Raw genomic sequence first — 19,721 nt, forward strand, 5'->3', positions numbered from 1 at the left:
TGGTGTGATGTGATCCATGTCATGGTCATTGACAGCAGTTCCTCTTCCTCTGGGGCCTGGTTCAGGTGTGAGAGCAATACCTTTGGGGAAAGGAGGAAGTGGAGCCTTTTGACTTGCAAAGGTTGCCTAGGGCAAAGTCTGGGTGACCAAAAGGGGTAGGATGTCTGATTTGGGGTATTGATCACGGGAGGGGATTGGAGCCTGAACCCTCTTTCTTGTCCAGGGATTTGTATTTACATGCTGCTCTCAGCTGCCTTCCTTTGTCACCACCACTGCTTGGGAAAAGAAAGATATCTACCTGGTGACTCTGTAAGATTTTCACTGGCATTCAGGAAAGACTTTTCCATGGACACAGTAACAGAAATCGTGATTGTGTTCCCTGCATAGATGACCCACTATTAACTGTAGGTAGATACTTGCTGACTTTGTTGGAGATGCTCATGGTCTTTCCAGTGAGTTTCATTTGCACAACAGGAATAATAGTAGAGCCTATTTCATAGGGTTGTTGTGAGGATTAAACCAGTAGATGCTTTCAAAGGTGCCAAGTCCTTTGAACAATGCCTGATACATAGCAGACCTTGTTGGTCTGTTGACAGTTCCAAAAGTTACACTATGGTCTTCAGCAGTTGGAAGCTTTCCTTTACCTATTCTACTACATACTTTGGTTTGAATAAACCAGTTCATTCATTGGAATAAGCCAGCTGTAGACAGATATCATTCTGAAAAAACCTCATCGTGATGTTTCAAACCCTGAAGTGTATCTGACTTTTTCAGTCAGCTCAGTTTATCTTGGTGCCTAGCATTTATGATTGTTCTGTCACCCATCTTCTTTCTTCCCAAGCTTTTGGCATCAAAGAGATTTGAAATACAAAGTACTTTACAAGAATGTAGTCCTTATGACTGGGAATGAGATAAACTTGAGCTTCTTTACTATTGTGATATGTTCCATTTCATTTCTCAATTTCTGCATTTTGAGATTATAGTCTATTTATAATTGCCTTCTTTATGTTTTCCTTTGTTCCAGAGAGGTGGTTTCTATATTACTGGCTGAGACATGCAGGGTTCAGCTGGGGAGAAGGGGGAGTAGATCACTCATTAAAAGAAAGAATAGGATTTGCAGTAATAACCCTTGGCATTTACACATTGCTTTGTGTTTTTCTTCCAAAGTACTTGTAAAACCAAGCCCTCTTTGGATTAACCCAGCAGCTCTGTGGGTAGTGTTTTTCCTATTTTAAGATGAAGACACTGATCCCTCAGAGAGTATGTGTTTGGCTCACATTCACCCAGATGCTGCTAGTGGTAGAGTCGGGATGAGGCCTCCTTGCTTCTCTTCTCAAAGCCTGTGTGCTTTTCTAGAGTGGAAATAATTTATCTGCTTCATCAGACATTATGGTGTGATCACATCAGAGGGATGTCTTTTCCCACAGCACAATCTATCTCGCTGTTGGTTTCGTACTGAGGTTTTGGCCATTTATGTGTATTGAAAACCTTGTTAGGATGGCAAAACTGGAGGTCTACTGTGGGTCGGGAAGCCACTAACTGGACAGAATCCCACCTCTGGCTTCCCCGTCTGTGTGCTTTAGGGTCTTTGAGCAGTAGAGAAGTGGAGGCCTGGCACCCTCACTGCCATCCCCTCTCTTTTCTGGGGAAGAGCCTGTGAGAAGGCCTAGCTGAAGAAGAGCTGAAGGTGGCACACCATCCCATCCAAGGCTGGGCTTGAAGAGTCATCCTGCCTGCACGATGCTTTATAATTGTTGTAGGAAAAACAGGGAAAATCAATATGACTAAGCCGTGCCACTTGTTACTGAAAATCTGCCTTCCTGATGCTACCCTTCATGTGTTCTTGCTGTGCTTTGCCCCGTATAGCAAACTCTACCAGTCCTTTTTAAAGAAAAAGCAAACTCCTATTAGGAGAGTGCTTCAAACCATTCTGAGTTTCTAGATTAATCTGAAACAACATCTGAGTTCACAACTGGGTCACAGTTGCAGAGCAGCAGAGAAACCTGCCAATGCAGTGGGCGTGTGTCTCGGGCTGGTTAAGAACCAGGACAATCTCGAGGCCTGACTTGTTGCTTATGTTTAGACCTTGTGTTCTGAGATAAGTCTGGGTGGCTTTGGATAACTTTGTTTCTGACCTGAAAAGGAGTGTCTGTTGCCTGATAAGGGTTTATCTGTGAAATAGCGGCATGGTGTGTGTCTTAGGGTAGGAGGGCTTTTAGGTCTCCAGAGCCGGAAAAAAAAAGGCGGGGGAAGGCAAGGTCATTGTCTTAGGCTTGTTCCTGGAAGGGGAATGTCAGTCCTGGCTTTTAAGAAATATCTTTGTTGCTCTTATTCAGGGTCTCTTTTTTGGATTCTTTTCCTTTTCCCTCTTTGCCTTAAGGGCTGTACATAATCATAACCAAGTAGAACTGAAAATAGACAAACTTGCCCCACTTCTAGTGAATAGAGATCTGGGTTCCAAAAATGCCTCTCTCTTGCCAAACCTCAGCTTGTTTCATGCCTTATTTTTTTTAATGCCCTTCCCCAGTCCCAGCCTGCCCCCTTCACCACTTGGCTGAGTGAGGACTAGCTTCTCCGTGTACCTGGTGTCAGGGACATATGCCCACTGCTTGTTGAATCATGTTCTTCTTTAGCTCTTCCCTGTTCACAAGGGCCACAGGAGGGTTTTTCAGCATCAAGGCAAAGCACACACTCTGAGGATCATTTTTAACGGATATTTTAACAATATGGAGCAGAGTGGAATAGTGAGGACCTCAGCTTTGAAGTGACGTTGGTCTCACATGGCCTGCAGAAGGTTTTCCTACTAGTATGCCAGGAGAGGTGGAAATGACTGTGAGGCTGAAGCCTCCACACTGCTGCTCAGGAACTCATAAACACTGATGGCCTCTTGTGTGCCAGGCACTGTGCCCAGCGTTTTGCCTTCTCTTCTTTAACCCTTCAAAACCACCTTCAGAGTATGGGTTTTGCTGATGGGTAAGCTGAGGTTTGGGAAAGCTGACCAACTTTCACCAGTATGCCTGTTTCAAAAGTGATGGAGTAAGAATGTGACTCCTTTGTCGCTTCCTTTTGACTATGTTATGGCAGCCCCCTTAAGTCCACATCAGCCTTTCTTACAGGCACAGGAGATAGCTGTGTTTTCTGAGTTTACATGTTCCGGCTAAGTTTGTTGCAGACAGCGCTGATCAGAATCAGAGTTGTGCTGGCGGCTGACACTTGCAGCTGTGCAACTTTCTGGTTGGACGAATGTAAGACTCACCCTCACACTGCAAAGTCCTGTCATCTCTCTCCCTTTCCTGTTATACATGGTCACCGTCTGCCCTAGTGACAAGAAAGGTACTGTCACCAGCAATTACTCAGTGGAGCAAGGATATTAAAGAGGAAATTTCCATTAGGTAAATAACTGTGAAAGAAGAACCCCAGAGAAGGGGGGAGACATTGAAGCCTCGGCTCCTATTACACTGGCCAAATATTTCTGGCATCCCATGCTTGCTGAATATCATAAAAGGGTCAGGAAAACTGATAGGACAGAGCAGAAGGACACAGTGTGAATTTTTCTTCTTGCGCCATTCCAGCATCTACTTGAATTTCGGTTTTATAAAATCCACTCTTCAGAGCCCAACCCCAAACCCAGGCTAATATGTAGTGGTTCCATTTCTGTGGTTAATGGGATTATTTTTGGAAGGTGGGGTATTAGCACTGCAGTGTGTTTTAGCTACAAAGTAGAACTGGCATATTGAAGTACTTCTGAGATTTTTACCTTTATTTTTTTTACTTTTAGGCTTTACAGAAATTAATGGCTTTGCACTGGGGCCAGAATTCACAAGTGTGGTGTGTGCAAAAAATCTCTCTTGTCTTTGCAAGTGTAATAGGTTTTCTGAAGGACATTCTGTTCCTTGGGGCCTCTCAGCCTCAAGTTTTTTGCGTGCTTTAAACTGCTACAAAATGAGATGTATTAACTTTGCAAGTGCACCTTCTAGTGTTGAAGTATTGTTTTTACTGAGTAGAGTTACAAATTATCTACAAATTACCCTTCAGTTACTAGTTGCTATCCCAGTTTACAGGCCTATCACATGCCCTCTGTCATGGCATCTTTATGTCCCCTCTGTGGATAGCTTCCACTTCATTGGGGATGCACACCATCTCACTTAATCTTCCCATCAGCCCTGAGGAATCTGCTTATTCCCATTTTGCATATGGAGAAATTGAAGTTTAGATAACTCAATACTGTTTTTATTGAATACCTCCTGTTTGTCAGGCTCTGTGCTAAGTGCTTTACATGTATTATTATTTAATCCTTATATCAGGATATTCTTTTCCTTATTTTGAAGAAGAGGAAACAGAGGGTCACGGAGGTGAAGTTACTTGTACATGATCTCACAGCTTTTAAATGGTACACTCAATTCAAACTCTGGTGTGAATGTCTTTCCATTATGTCACATACATACCTTGTCCTGACTGAGGTCCTTGGAGGCAAAAGGCAGAAAACCACTTCTAATTTATGATTCTCATTCGCTGGCCTGGCACACAGTCGGTGTCCCATACACGTTTGATTGGATCAGTTGATTGACCAGACATATAGCTGAATTGTTCTTGCTCACATCCTTATGATTTTCAGCCTTTTCCCCAGAGCTTCTGTTCTCTTTGTCCGAATATCTTTTTCCAGGCTTCATTTCCCATTTTGATCATGAGCATGCCAGAGAGCATCTGCTCTGAAAAAATTTCAAAATGAATTCACTTTGCAATGCGTTTGGTTTTTCTTTTTAAAACACATAGGCAGAAGTGGGGGTGGGTGGTGAAGGATGTCCTGCACTAGTCACTCCCGCATGATGTAGCTCTCATAGGTATCTCTGCCTTGTTTTGATGATCAACTTCAAAGTCAAGGACATGGGTGAAATAACAACTTCCTCAGAGCCTCAAAAAAGAACTGTGCCAGAAGGGACCCATAAAGAGTGCTTACTGGAATCGCCTCCCTCCAGCCCAGGGAGAAATAAGATACAGGGTATGATTTACTTTCCCACTGGGGTGGGGAACAAGAGATGGAATTAAGGATGATGAAGTGCTCACACAGTGAGAGAAAGCCACAGGCTTAGTGGTGCCCTGGATTCAGTACTCAGAAGCCCAGTGGACTGGCCCGAGGCCCAGCTTTTGACCACAGTACCCTTCATTTAGCTGGCTTCAGATTAGGTCCTATAAAATGGCTCTCCCCATAAAATCTGATTGGCCCCTAATCAATAGAGGTTTGGTTGGATCATAGATTTCAACATCTTCCCAAGTTTTCTGAGTTCTTAAAGTCACCTTTCTAAGGATGAAAACTTTGGTAGTAGTTGCCTGTTAATACCTTTGTACCCTTTACTTTTATTCACAAGTGACAAAGGGGCAAGTCCAGTTGGCTTGCAAGGATAATTTTTGTATCCACAGAGAAATGGGGACTCAGACAGAAGTCCCAGGGTAAGTCGAGTAGGTGTAGGCACTTTGCACATCCCCTTTTCACAACTAAGAAGCACATGGAAGAATCTAGCATTTAGAAGGAAGAGTGATCTCTTAGGTCATCTTGTCCCCTCCTGCTGAGGTCAGTCTGGTGTTTTCCTCAGAGAACACCCAGGACCAGTCAGTGTTGCAGCAGACTCAGTTGGCACTTAAGCTTTTGGCCTAGGCTCACTCATAAACCTTGGTTATTAGACTTGTTCTGTTGATGGGAGTGTTAAGTCGGGGCATGGAGAGGGGAAGGCAGTGCGCCTAGATTATTCTCCCATATTCTCTTAGGGGGAAAAGTATTATGGGATTTTTAACTTCTTCCTAGTCAGCTGCCAGAAATCAGTAGACAGGACCTTAACTTCATATCTCTTCCAAGGAAATATCTCTTCTCAAGGAAAGTAAGAATTTGAGAAAAATGTGGAAGACTTGAACAAGATCCCAGAAGTAGCCTGGGTGTTGCTGGACCTCTTCAGGTGGAGCTCAGGCCCTGGCACTGCTCACAGCCTGCTTCTGAAAACAGCTCCTTACTTCCGTGCCCTCTCACCTCCTTCATGGCACCGGAGAGGCATTTTTGTCCAGACCCCAAATGAAGAACACTGGCAACCTCTACGGTTCCAGAATAGAGCAGGGACTCCTTTTTTCTGACCCTTTCTAAAACAAGAGTCACTTGTTCCTCTTCTCTCTTGATTCCCAAGGGCTTTCAGGTTGTGTTCCAGCTTCCTCCTGAATCTTGCTGGCTGTTTCTGGTACAGAATTGTTATCTTCCTAATGAGACTGCCACCCTTGAGACTAGGCCCAAAGCTGCTTTTTATTTGTATCCTCAGCAGTACCTAAATCTGCTGGGCCCAGAGTAAGTGCTTAATAAAGACATTCGTAGGTCACACACTGTCGGAGCTGGGAAGGATTTTGGAAACCACTAAGTCCGACACTAATTTTATAGGCGATACCACCCCAAAAACTCACTTTGGAGCTGGTGTTTATCTGCTGGAAAGAAAGGGTTTTGCTTTTGTTTTTGTTTTTTATGTTAAAGCGTAGTGCAAAAGACCATAATTCTAAACCTTTGAAAGGCTTTCTTCAAATGGTACAGGCTGTTCCTCCTCTGATGAGTAGCTGACCGACAGTAACGGTAAGAAAGGTAACTAGATTCTATACCCTGAGCCGTTGTTATTAATCCTCTAGCCACATGACAAGGGTGGTGCTATCACAATTGACCAGATGCCGAGAGAGGGGCTCAGAAGTGGGCATCTTGCTTGGGGCCATGTAGCTACTGGGATGGCTGAGAAAGGACTCTAATATCGTTGGCTCAGATGCCTGAACTTGGAGCACAGCGGCTCTCAGATGAGGGCCCTGACTGAAGGCCAGCTTAGTGACTCACAGTACTGACTTCGCCACACCGCATTGTATCTCCATCCTAGAGGAAGTGGTAACATTAATTTTTGCTAACTTTAGTTCTATAAGTAGACAGGGAGTGACAGGGAAGGGAAGACAAAAGGCAAACAATGATAGGGATTGTATCTCCAGAAAGTCAGTAATCACTGCCCTAGGTTGCAAAAACATTTGGACTGAGTAAAAGGAGTATTTCACATATCTTGCTTCAAGAACCATTGCTTGATATGGAATTGCTGTTTCTTCCTCTAGTTCCTCTCTGTGCCCAGAATTCATCTCCTGTCACTAGAAGCCTCAAGACTAATGGCTTCCAGGGCAGATCTGTGTTAATCATCCCTCCACCCACCCCCAACCTTGCCAAGGTGGAATGAGGCAGCCCCCTGATGGCTAGGCTATCCAGGGCACTGGGTCTTCAGGCAGGCTCTTCACCTTGACTCTTTCCACCAAGCTTTGTATCTAAGTAACATTCCTATGAGTTTTCTAAAAGGTTAGTCCTGGGTCATTGGCACTTAAACCACTTGTTTTGGTAGATCCTTCCCGAGAAGGTTAATTATATATTTGATATCCTTCCCTTTTTATGCCTGAATGATGAGGATAAGTACCCTGTGGTTTATTAACTGTCACTTTAAACCTTTTCAAATTGCTTTGTGACAAAACAGAGTTTTATGTCCTTTTTATCCAACTTTGATGAATGAGACAGCTTCTCTGGTTGAAGTATGCCAGGATAAATAAAACCTCTCCCTGATTTGGGGGGAGGATTTTGCATTTGAAGTCATGAGTTCAAGTGTGCCATTTAGTATGAAAGGTGACCTAATTTGTTCACCTTTCCATAGACTTTCTTTTTCCTTCTGACAAATGGGGCTGGACACCTGGTAATTGTTGAATGAATGAATGCAAAGGCATTACTGTAGGGCAGTTGCCATCTCTAAAAATTCTGATACCAAACCCCAAAGCGACAATTTACCACATTCCCTATTTTGAATCCCACTTATTCTCGGAGCAGAGAGCCTTTGTCCTTACCATTAAGGAATTCCAAAGCTCATCTCTCCTCCCCTGGGCAATTTTGATACACCTTTAGTTTTTCACTAACTTTGTGGGATATAAATATCATTGAGGAATTTCTGTAGTAGTTTTGCAAAACTTGTGTCCTTCAGTGTAAGTGTTCTACAATTTTTATGTGTCTAATTCTTGAGAACCACTGTTCTGGGACACACAGCCTATGTAATTCAGCAGTTAGTCTCTCTCGTAATCCCATATTTACTGATCCCAGCTAAGAGCATGGGAAGGTATTTATTTAAAATAATTAAAATAGTGAAACTAGCACTAAAACTTTAAAACTCTTTTCCTTCTGTTTTTAATTTGTTGCAGTTTGCAGGGACATTGTCTGATGGCTTAGGGAAGACGATGGACAATCGGCATCAGTCAGAGCGGGAGTACATCAGATACCATGCGGCCACAAGTGGTGAACACCTTGTAGCTGGCATCCATGGCCTAGCTCATGGTAAGTCGCATGCCATCTGCTGTAGAGTGGCATTTCAGCCACACTTCCTCAGAGGCACCTTTTCACCCACCTACTTGCAAGTAGAAATCCTGGCTTGGTAGCGTGATGTGCCTGATAGAGCCTTCCACACTCTCTCATTAAAATCCTCCTTGCAATTGAAATGTGAGACCTCCTCATTCATTTTCAAAATGTTATGCACATTGAAATTCCTTCCTGTTCTCTGGCCTCTGTTCCCAAAGTGTCATGAGGTGTAATCAGCTGAACCTCTTGAGAATAGGGAACTGCTGCTTCAGAACTGCCTTCCTGCTTACGGTTCCTGGTCATTCCTCCCATAGAAAGTGAAAAGTGAAGGGAGCTGCCAGGTTTGTGGCCCAGATGTTTTGCATATTCACAGGGACTGTAAATAAACCCATGTGCCCAAGAGATGTAGGTGATGGCACAGATGTGTTAAGTCTCTGAATTTGTTTGAATTCTGACTTTTAGTGCTTCAATTCTTGACTTATTTGCCTTTTGTTGCATTTTCTCAACAGATTAGTATGGCATTGAAGGCTCATGGAAATGTAAACCCAGCTGGTTTTTCTAGCTACTGTCACCAGCCGCAATGTACTTAAACCTCCCCGAGCTATGTACTGCTCTCCAGACATGTCTCTAAGTTCTTCCTCACTCATCTTCCATCTGCGCTCACTTCCTTGTCTGTCAAAATAATACTCAGCCTATGAGTCCCAGCTCACATGATGTTTGCCCAGCTCCACGGTCCCCAGTTAGAACTGATGATGATAGAGCACACATGGGGGTGTGGATTGTGTGTGTAGTCAGCTATGTGTGTCTTGCTTTTCTGAGACATTGTAAGGGTTGGGGTGGGCTGGGGAGGGTGGAGGGGAATGGAGAAAGGCCAGTCTGTATTCACCTTTATCCTCACAGTACCACAAATGTACCCAGCATATAGCTCATACTTACTAATGATTAGTAAATTGACCTGTTTGTACCAGATTCTTAGGAGTAGGGTGAAGCAATCAGAAGTCATATCAAGACTGATCAAGAAGGAATAATTAGAAAATCGTATTTCCCTTTGTTCTCAGGACACAATGTTTAGAACAGAGTTTTTGTTCTTCAGCTTTGCGAGTGGTGAGGTTTGTATCAAAGTGCCGTTGCCTTTCCCAAGCCTGCCCAGCTGGAAAGGGAGCAGCCCCTAAGGAGTCATCACGCTAGAAGTGAAATTGGGCTGAAATTAATCTGTTTATGGACTTTAAACGTTGATTATTGGGTGATCATTTGGGGTTAAAGGTTTAATCATTCTTTCAGGTAGTGAAAGTACATTGGACTACTACAGGACTTTTTTAATGAATATAAATGCTTTGCTGTATATAATTGCCTTCAATTTTTAGATGAACAGGCCAGTGTGCTAAGAAAATGGGTGGTTGATTCAAGGTTGCAAAATCCCCTCTAACCAAGAATCACTCAGATAATATACACAGCATCTCCTGGAGCCAGTTGGGCCAGTCTTAGACCAGGAACCAGTGGCCTCATCCACGGGGGACTCATTAAATTCCAGGCTATACGAGAGCAGTAGCCTAGAGTAAGAGCCTTCCTTCAGAATGAGAACAGCCCTTAAAAGATAACAAGAACCAGAATCCATTCAGTCTCCCTGGTTTAAAAACTGGGAGTCATGCTTAGCTCTCTCCATAGGCCTTGCTTGACCCAGTTCATTAATGTTCTGTCTCTGCCATCAACTTTGTTCAAAAGGTTGGGAAAGGGACATTACCTCAGTGGAGCAAACAAACCCAGAATCCAAAAGAAATGTTGTGAATTGTTAGTACATTCTCACCCAAGGAATTTCCTTTCCCAATTTGTCTCACTAGAACTGAAGAGTCTAGAGAGCTTCCTCATAGCCCCACCGCCACAGGGTAAACATCCCGTGAGTGTCCCTGGCACACATCCTGGACACGCTCCCCGACAGGGCCCCACTTCTTCCCTGCAATGCCTGTGTCCTCTCCAGCCTTTGCCAACTTCTGGCCACTTTTGAGGTTCCTTAAGGTCATTGCTGTCAACTTTGAAAATGTTTGGAATGTCTTTTTTACATAGGTCAGTCTTTTGAACCGACTCACTGAGGGTCGCAGCTGGCTTTGGCAGCTTTCGGGGGTGCCTTTCATCTCGGTTCTGTCATTTACTCCAGTCGCCTCTACCTGATTTCAAACACTTGGCAGTGTTGGCCAGTCACGTTGTACTCTTTGAAAACTGAGGATCTGTACTTAATTCTCTCTCTGCCTTATATTTTATGGGATCCCAACTTTCCCCGAGGGCCTCATTTGCTAGACTGTTGATTTAATGCTACTGTCTGCATCCTCTCCCTGATTGCCCATGTGCTGCCCAAGCTCTGGAATTGAAAAGTAGCCACTGTTAACCTCTTAGCTTTCCTTTGATTTTTTAAACTGTAACACATTTTGCTTCTGACTAATATGTAATATTATTTTCTGACTCTAAACCTAATGGGCAAATCTGCTGCTTCCTCGTCTTGAGTTGGCCTGTCTGTGAGATTGACAGAATGCTCCTTAGGTTCCTTGCCAGGCGCATGGAATTGAGGGGCTTGGCTTTAAATGCTTTTGTTTTCACCCTTGGCCAGGTCACAATAGCCCTTGTCTTTTTTGCTAGGTATCATTGGTGGATTGACCAGTGTTATAACCTCGACAGTGGAAGGTGTGAAAACAGAAGGGGGTGTCAGCGGTTTCATATCTGGCCTTGGGAAAGGGCTGGTTGGCACTGTAACCAAGCCAGTGGCAGGCGCCCTGGATTTTGCATCAGAAACAGCCCAGGCGGTGAGAGACACAGCCACACTTAGTGGCCCCAGGTCAGTGGTGGTGGTGGGGAGTGGCTTTTGCCACTGTGCATCCATACTGATACATTTTATCATATACTTTGTGCCTTCATGATGTGATTTTAAAATTTTGAAATACCTGTAACTAAAATTTCTGACCTGCCTAAATACATGAAAATGAGGCATAAAAATCTGGCATGAAATTTTTCTATATCTCTGTATGTGTGTATCGATTTGTCTTTATCTATATCTGTATCTGTATATACTGGAGTTATATATGTGTGTGTGTGTGTATACATATATATCACACGTATATGTAAATACAGTTTTTCTTCACTAGAGGGGTCAGATACAGGATTACATCCATACATACCTCCTCTGTTCACCAGACTAACTAGACCCTTACATGCCCATTATGCATCTTGCTCCTAGTCCCCATGACAGTTCTAGAATCCGACACTTGCAGTTCACCTGTGGGTCTGTCTGTTCTTTGTCCACGTTTTGCTTAAAAGTGCCAGTCGGTTCCCCAATCTCACAGAGAAACTCCCGAGCAAGCTGGCAATTCTGCTGTGGGGTGCTGTCTTGCCTTGATACCAGCTGAGGTGGCAAACCAGCAGCAGCCCCGACAGCTCCAAATCTCACAGACTCCAACTACTTTAACTCAGCTCTTTGTGTTAGTGGCCTATTTTAGCCTCCCTTTTTCCAAGTGACTAATTGGAGGATCTTATCAACCAAAGTTATAATGAGTGTTACTGTTTCCAGCCAAGCTGGACTCCACTTAAGCCCAGAAGGATTTTGCTGCTGCCTGGTTAATAGATACTCCCTAAGTGAATTAGTGTGCCCTTTAGAATGCCTAGGGCCTGGAGCATGTCCACACCCTTCTGCTCCCTCAAATAGGATTTGAAGTAAAAGCATCCCCAATTAAAATGAATCCATTTGTCTGTCACTAGGAAACCTTACTGATGACACATTACTGCAGTAGGGGAAATGCTTATGATTGTAGACTGAGTCCATGGAATATGTTCTGCCAGAATGTCTTCCATCTGGCAGCAGCTACTTTTTAAAAAAAGGATCTGTAGAGTTTACTTTAGTTAGGTTACATTCTATTCTCAGAGCTGAAACAATCCTTGAGTATATTCTGAAGCATTTATGAAGTTGGAGGAGGGGCAGTAGGAAGGCTTTAAAGGTATTTCCAGTTAGTTTTTCCATGCTGCTCGAAGCCCAAGAAGTCAGCCTCTAGGATTTTGTAAGGACAATCAGACCTGTTGAAGTATGAGGAAAGCAGAAGGCCCCTAGAATTCCAAAAGAACCATCCTTATTCTTAAAATCCCAAAGTAGTCATGGGATTGAGTGATTTATTTCAAAAAATGTCAGACGTGTTAAACTTTTAAAATACTATTATTTTGTGCTGTGAGCTTTAATGATGTTGATCAGAAAGAAATCACTTGAGTTTTATACATGTCAGTTTGGAGCTGATACTTTCTGAGAGCACAAGAAAGGCACAGAATGGTTGCTACAGAAAAACAGGTGTTTTTGTCCTTTTTACCAGGTGCCCAGCATTGCCATAGTTGGTTAGATTTCATGTCAGCCAGTATATATCTGTCATTCACTCTTCTTCAGTCAGTAAATATTGATTACAAATTCCCTAAGAACTCAGCTTTGGGAATGTAGCAGAAAGCAAGGTTGTCCTTGGTCTCCAAGGGCTTACAAGCAAGTGGGGCAGCAAACATGAAACAAATAACTATGTAAATAATCAGTTGCTAAAATTGTGGTAATTGTCACAAGGTGCTGTGACACTGTATAAATAGAGAAGGTGAAGGAGAAAAGGAGGTTGGCTAAACCTATGGTCAGTGGGGTCAAGAAAGGCTTTTCTAGGGAAGTGATATCTGAGTTGAAGCCAGAAGTTTAGGTAGGAGTTGGCCAGGTGAGGAGAAAAGAGAATTGCATTCCAGGTAAAAGGGGTCCAAAGAAGCTATGCAGCTTGCCTCAGTAGTTAGGCAGACTAACTGAAGTTTAAGTGCAGATTTCCCAGAAAAGCTATCTTCCTAGCCATTCAGTCCCCCTAGAAGCAAAAGCTGCACTGTTAAGTGAGGAGCAAGCTGGTAGCCATGATGGGCCTGTGGACATGGAGGCTCAGAGGAGGGGGAATCACCCTGCATCTCCTCTCTGTTCGGAGGAGCCAGTAGTAGGTGACGTGGGCACATGCTGGACCCATGCTGATCGGGGCCTTACCTCTCTCTCGCAGGGAAGAGCCACGGTAAGTTCTCCCGAAACACTTTAAGCGATTTCCCCCAGTCCATTTGTCTAGGTCCAAAAGTAGGGTTCTGAATGAAGATCCATGTGTTAGAAAAAAAGAACAATTGCCCTGGAAAACAATAGGTCTGGTGCAAACCCTGTTACTTATTAATGCTGGGCCCATGGTCAGGTCTCCTGGTATTTAGTCCTCAGTTTTTTCATCTGTAAATTGTGAATAAATATGCCTCTCTGTTTATTCGGCCTCTCTAAGGTTTGAAGCCCAACCAGAGTTATGTGGAAGCTATAAACAACTATAAAATACTGGGCGACACTATTTTTGAAAGTCACGTTAAAGGAACACAGAGACTCTTTGCAGGTGGAGAAATGTTTCCGTGCCTTACGGGTTTGTTCTGATGACACTGCGCTCTCTTAGGAACATACTAGTTCTACCAAGGGATAAATCACCCTGGTTTCTTGGAAGTGAGTTATAACCATCTCCAACCATCCCAGTTGATTGAACAGCATCCAGGGGTGTTACTCAGGGTTTTTCCCCACTGTTTAGACAACAGGGACTAACAAATGATTTGAAGGGATTAGAAGTGAGATTCTGACCGAAGGTTGACCTGAGCCCAGGGACTGAGCCAGGAATAGAACCCAGGAGTCCAAGAGTTCTGCCTCTGAGTCTGCTCTTGGAATGAGACTTTCTGCTTCCTTTGTAATATTTCATCCAAGTGAAGGCTTAGATCTCAGCATCTATGTTTTAAATGACCCAAATTTTAAGCAGATGATAGCAAAGCAAGCCATGAAACTGTGAAAGAATACTCCTTCCAGTAATCCATCCGAAAAGTGGCCTTACAGGAAATATTGGCTCCTTTTTGTGTTTATGTCAACATGATTTTATTTATAGGGAACCCCCCCCTCCTGGGGTTCTTTTAGATTAAAATACTTCCAAGCTCCTCTCCTTGTTGGAGTGTGCAGGCTTTCCAAAGAGACAGCCACCTAACTGTTCTCAGAAATTTCCATGCAGTCTAATAGTTCTTGGGAAGGCAGGTGGAGGTGGGGACGAGAAGAGGGCGGAGGACAGCAGAGCCTTTGGCCTCGACGTGAGTGTTGTGAACCAATATCCCCTGCTGCATTTGTTCACTGTACAAGTATGTGCGGTTTGGAACTGAAATAAGAAGCCTTTTCCAAGGCAACGTTCTGCTGGCTCAGGTTGCGTCTTCTAGTCTACATGTCCCGGGCCGCAGTTATCTGTTCCCAAGGGTATGAAAGTGGCACCAGTGCAGCCACACTTGTGGTGCTGAAGCCATGTAGAAAAGCCCACCATCCTTCAAACAGAGCACACCAAAGCAGGGCACGCACAGGGCTGTGCGCCCAGTTCTCTGCATGCGTGGTAGGATTTGGTGGTGGCATTTGAAAAGATACTTTGGGAGAAAGCTACAGAGACCCAGGAGCAGCCACTTCCCAATAGAAGGCAAAGATGCCACTGAAAAGAGAGGGGTGTCCAACTCAGGGCTATGGGCTTGCTTATTTGTTTCTCTAAATACCATCTGTTGTAGGCTTTGGTTGCATGACATTTTAGGAAAGTAGCCGATGAAGATTTATGAAGCTGGACCTTGAGGTTCCCTCCAAAATATTTCTTCACCTTTTAAGTCAAGACCCAAAACAGGGGGAGAAGTGGGAGCTGGCAGAACTTGAAATCTTTAAACTAATTTAGCAAAGCTCAGGAGTGTTAATGCTTATCTCATTATTGAAGCTAGATAAGGAGGAGTGGGGAATTTGAAGGCTAATGATAGATCAGTGTTTAAGAATATAGCCATCAGGACTTTGATAATGTTCTGGAATCCCAGGACCCCTGTATTGTGCGCATGAAAGTACATTCCAGTTGCTCTAAGAGCTTTTGGGTAACCTTTTGGTTGATTTCACAGAGAAGATTTATGGTGGGCATATTTGACTTTCTCAGTAAAAACACCCCTGAGACACACCCAAAACTTTAAAGATACTTTCGATTAATGGCCTCTTAGATGTGAAATTGAAATGGGCTTTCTTAAGGCAACACCCGTTTTGTTAACTGTGTTTGCACCTTACCTATGGCTTTCCGGGATAAAGGGGTTAAGACCCTCTTGGGTCACCAGAGTTTCAATGCTGTCAGGTTGGACTGGTCAGAAAACAGGCAGCAAAGGGAATTCAGAAGATGCCCCAGTACTCTTTCATTTTAGTCTGCGATACTGCTTTTAATAATAATTCTTCTCTGAAAGTAGCCATTTGCTCTTCTTGGTATTATGCATTACACATCAGGCAGAATTGGTAGAACTGAGCCTTTAAGGAACTTCCAAAGGTAAAAATGAAATAAAAATTGTAGATGTTTGTTAGATACACCAGGGCTCTCAATTTTTCCCCCTAGTGTCCCATCTAAGTCAGAAGAAAATGGTCTGATAGGCCATGTGTCTGAGGTCAGAGCAAGTCCAACATTGCTTGAAAAGTTTCCGTTCCTTATCTCAAAACTGTAAATGAATTTCACACTTTCATCCCATTTTTAAAGATAGGATAATATTTTTTATTGCTACCCAGTAAAATTAACCCTTCAGAAAGATAAATCATGTCATCCTGTAGCTACTGCCTAATACTCATTTAAAAAGTATAAGGCACTCCTTCCACGTGACCCCTGTAGACCTCAGTGGCATTGATATAAAGACATGTATATTGACAGGTGAGAGCTAGAACCTGAGGCTCTGGTTCTCATCGTTAGTCATGTATGTCTGTTGGTTTAGTAACTATCTGCTGCTTGGTGTAGTCAGTGCATTAGTTGGCATGTCAATTTCATAATTCCAGTGAAACTACAAAATTATTGTTGCATCCAACTGAGAGGAAGGGGCGAATCATACCTATCCTTTGTCCTCCAAAAGTGGCACAGTGGTTTTAGGGGGCAGCCGCTTGATCTGTCTTCTGCTCACGCTTGGGTATGTATGAGGCCAGAGCCATATAGTCTTATATCCTGATCTCACCAAACCAGGCCTTGCCAGAGAGTGCTTGAAGGTGGATGGGTCATTTTTTCACTCCTGCACAACCCCAGAAGGAGAAACAGCATTCAGAGCTGTGTTAATGACATAGGATGTCTCAATCAGGTCTGAAAGTAAGCTGATGAAGTTACAGGATAAGATCTTTTTAAGAAACATTTTAGCAGTCCTTCATGCCTTATAAGATAAAATTCCTCTCACAGGAACACAAGCAGAGAAATTTTATTTTCTAAGACAGGCTTCTTCCCTCTTGCTGAACTCTAAATACCGTACCTTCCTTTCACTCAAAGGCTCCAGATGATACCATTGTCATTATAACATAACTTATGGGAAGCTCAGATCTGTTGCTGAAAAAAAACAGAAAGTGTGTGTGTTCCTGCACACACATATTTGAGAAAAGCTTTTCCATTTCTGAAATCCCATGACTCATTTTTATGCAAGATTATCTGTTAGGGGAAAAAAACACACACTTTTTTGGTCATGGTACATTATAATCCTTTCTAGAAAAGAGAGTGTCTATTTTTTGCCATTTTTGGCATACAGAGATGACTGACTTCATGGAAACGGCACAATCCTGCTTCCAAAAGTAAAAATAAACTGAATTTAGGCACGTACATTTTTAAAGTAAGTCCTCGTATCTCAACCAGCAAGTCTTAGCTCAAAGAAAATGGAATGAAAAGTGTGATTTCTTTCTGTTTTGGTTTCTTCCATTTAAAAAGTTCAATAATCAGATGTAGCCATTGTGCATCTATAGTCCCTTCCTCATTCAATGACTTGATTTTTAAAACTCTGGATGTCTGTCTGCATTTGAGATTTTGGGTTTGAACTTCAAGAGAAACACAACCATATTATTTCTTCCTGAGAAAAATCTTGTACTTCGTGCTTTAGAAAAGAATAAAGAGCCATTTACTGTTTGTGGAATTCCTCTGCCAAAAAAGTTTACTTATATTTGATGACTACCCTATGTCTTTCATGGTTTTTCCCTTACAGAATCATCCCTCTTTGCTCAGGGTGAAATCGGAATCTCCCTTAAAGAGAGTACCCAGGTTTGAATTCAAATCCCTTGCTCCCAGAGAGCTTCAGACTGTAAGGTGATTCTGAGATACATAAAGAACAAATGGGCTAGCAGGGAATTGAAGACTGTAGTATTGTATTACAAGTAAAGGCTCACAATCTTGGGAGGAAGAAAAGGTAGGTTTGGGGTTATACTGAACCCTAAGTTTCCTTGCCCTGATGCCTCTATCTAGTACTCTTTTGACAGACTGCTTCTCAAAGACAGGTTCTTGCTGTTTCTCACTAATTTGTCAGATTGGCGGAGGAGGGGTGGATAAGATTGAATTAGTGAAACATTTTAAGCCTGGTATACTTTAAAAGAAATAGAATTTTATTGTGTCATGTTTATATAATTCAAATCAGGTTAACAGTGTTACTAATCTATATTCTTAGTGGATTTACTTTAATACAAGGAGGAAATTGATTTATAATTAGCACAGAAGTTGTCCATATGGGTCCTTTTAGAACAGAGCTTCTCAAAATAGGAGTTTAGGACACCTAAGGAACCCCAGAACCTTTCAGGGATCCATAAGGTCAAACCTATAGATAGATAGGTAGTAAATATTTTTATGATAATATTCTCTAATGAATGTACAGAGTAGTTTTCCAGAAGCTACAGAGTGTGTGATATTGTAACAGATTATAGAAGCAGATAATACAGCTGTTTCTTATTGAGCAAGACTTAAAGAGATTTGCAAAAATGCAAAACAGTGCCACTCTTTGCACCTTCTGTGACTCATGAATATGCCACCAGCTAACAAGTACCTGTACCTGGTTAATTTTCTTGACAAACTGTTCTATTTGAAAATATGGTGGTGACCCATCATCCTGCTGACAAACAGCACATATTGGCAGTGGTGGATTAATATGGATTAAACTCTAGGAGCCACTGTAATATGATGCTTCACTTAGGCCTCCTGCCAACAGTTGTCAGTTCTCTTGGTTTGCTCCTGACTTTTACTGGGTTTCTTGACGTTACCACTGGAAAGGTTTTATCACGTATCAGAAAGACCTCTCACAATAATTTACCTAGTTTAGTCCTTCACCTTAACCGACTGTCCCAATAAATCTTAACTTCAGCAGCATAGTAAGTGCTGAGCAGATTGCTTCAAAGCATGAGGTCCATCTTGTCAGGAGGCCACTTGGGTGTGTTAGCACTGCCCTCAGCTCTTTCTGGAAATCTGTGTCAGAGTTTACTTAGCAAAACCTCAGCTTTTTACCCTAGCAAAGTTGGAGGAGCAGGACAAACCCACAGTATTTGGATAAGCCCCTTTGAACTCCCTGTGGAAAGCAGTTTTTATGAGGCAGTTGTTCTGTGTTAACACCAGAGACAGCTCCTAGTAGATTTTCCCCAAACATACTTCAAACATAGATAATGGCAGGGGGGACCCAAGCTGTATCATAAAATCACAGGGACTGTAGAAAACTTCAAAGGAGAGTCAGGGCAAAACTCCTCATTATGAGAAGGATGGGTCACAGGAACCCTGGCTAACCCTGGTGGGTTAGGACTGGTTGAATCCAACGTAGCCTTACTGAGTACTGCCAGGATAGACAGGGCAGAGCTCATGGGCTCCCAAAATGTCACTGATGTACCCCAGTGGCTCAGTTAGGGCGGTAGTAACTGGCACCTGCCCACCTTCTAAGGCCTTAAAGGCCAAATGACCATGTGGGTGTCTTTCATACCCCTCATGGAAAGATGCGAACCTCAGAGAGTTTTCATGTTGTTTCAAATATTGAGGGACCCGTTAATCAGTTTAGCCAATTCCAAACTTATGGTATTCAGATCCAATTGCTTAATAAACACACTGCTTCCAGTATAGGCAAATTGACAATAGGAATTCATTAATTGGTTAAGTATTGACCTTTTACTATATTCCAAGCATATAATAGGTATTAAGCACTGAGAATATTTAAATACTTGAAGACAAACTGCTTTGAAGAATCTTCAATATTCTTGAGAGTCGCCAAGCTGTTTTGTTTTACTATTCTTAAATTGGTCTTTTTTGTTCATTAAAGCAATTTCGTACTGTTTTCTTGAAGTACCACTTTGTTATCAATTTGGCTTGCTATTTGTCTTGAAAACAACTAAATTGCTTCTGTGTGGTGGTGTGTCTCAGGGAGGTTTGGTAGTTAGAGGCATTTTTTTTCCACTTTATTTCCACGTCCGTCGCAGCCCTTTCAAAACATATTATCCTAGATTTAATAATTGTCCACAATTGGCTAATGATCTCTTGATTTTTTA

General features: G+C 42.7%; 1 protein-coding gene across 12 annotated transcripts in view; it reads left to right on the forward strand.

Annotated features, from left to right (window-relative positions):
- VPS13D (vacuolar protein sorting 13 homolog D) overlaps positions 1 to 19,721 on the forward strand; it is a 277,290-nt gene that overhangs the window by 212,863 nt on the left and 44,706 nt on the right. For 11 of the 12 annotated variants that reach the window (XR_012129991.1, XR_012129992.1, XM_073233217.1 and 8 more), the window contains 2 exons: positions 8,230 to 8,362; positions 11,012 to 11,207. Coding sequence is in view for 10 of the 12 variants with exons in the window: in XM_073233217.1 (XP_073089318.1) it covers positions 8,230 to 8,362; positions 11,012 to 11,207 (329 nt within the window). In the remaining 2 variants the exon portion in view is untranslated. The remainder of the gene's footprint in view (positions 1 to 8,229; positions 8,363 to 11,011; positions 11,208 to 19,721) is intronic. The other variant, XM_073233225.1, reaches the window with a different exon arrangement.

The sequence above is a fragment of the Manis javanica genome, chromosome 4 (genome assembly GCF_040802235.1).
Source record: "Manis javanica isolate MJ-LG chromosome 4, MJ_LKY, whole genome shotgun sequence".
Lineage (NCBI taxonomy): Eukaryota > Metazoa > Chordata > Mammalia > Pholidota > Manidae > Manis > Manis javanica.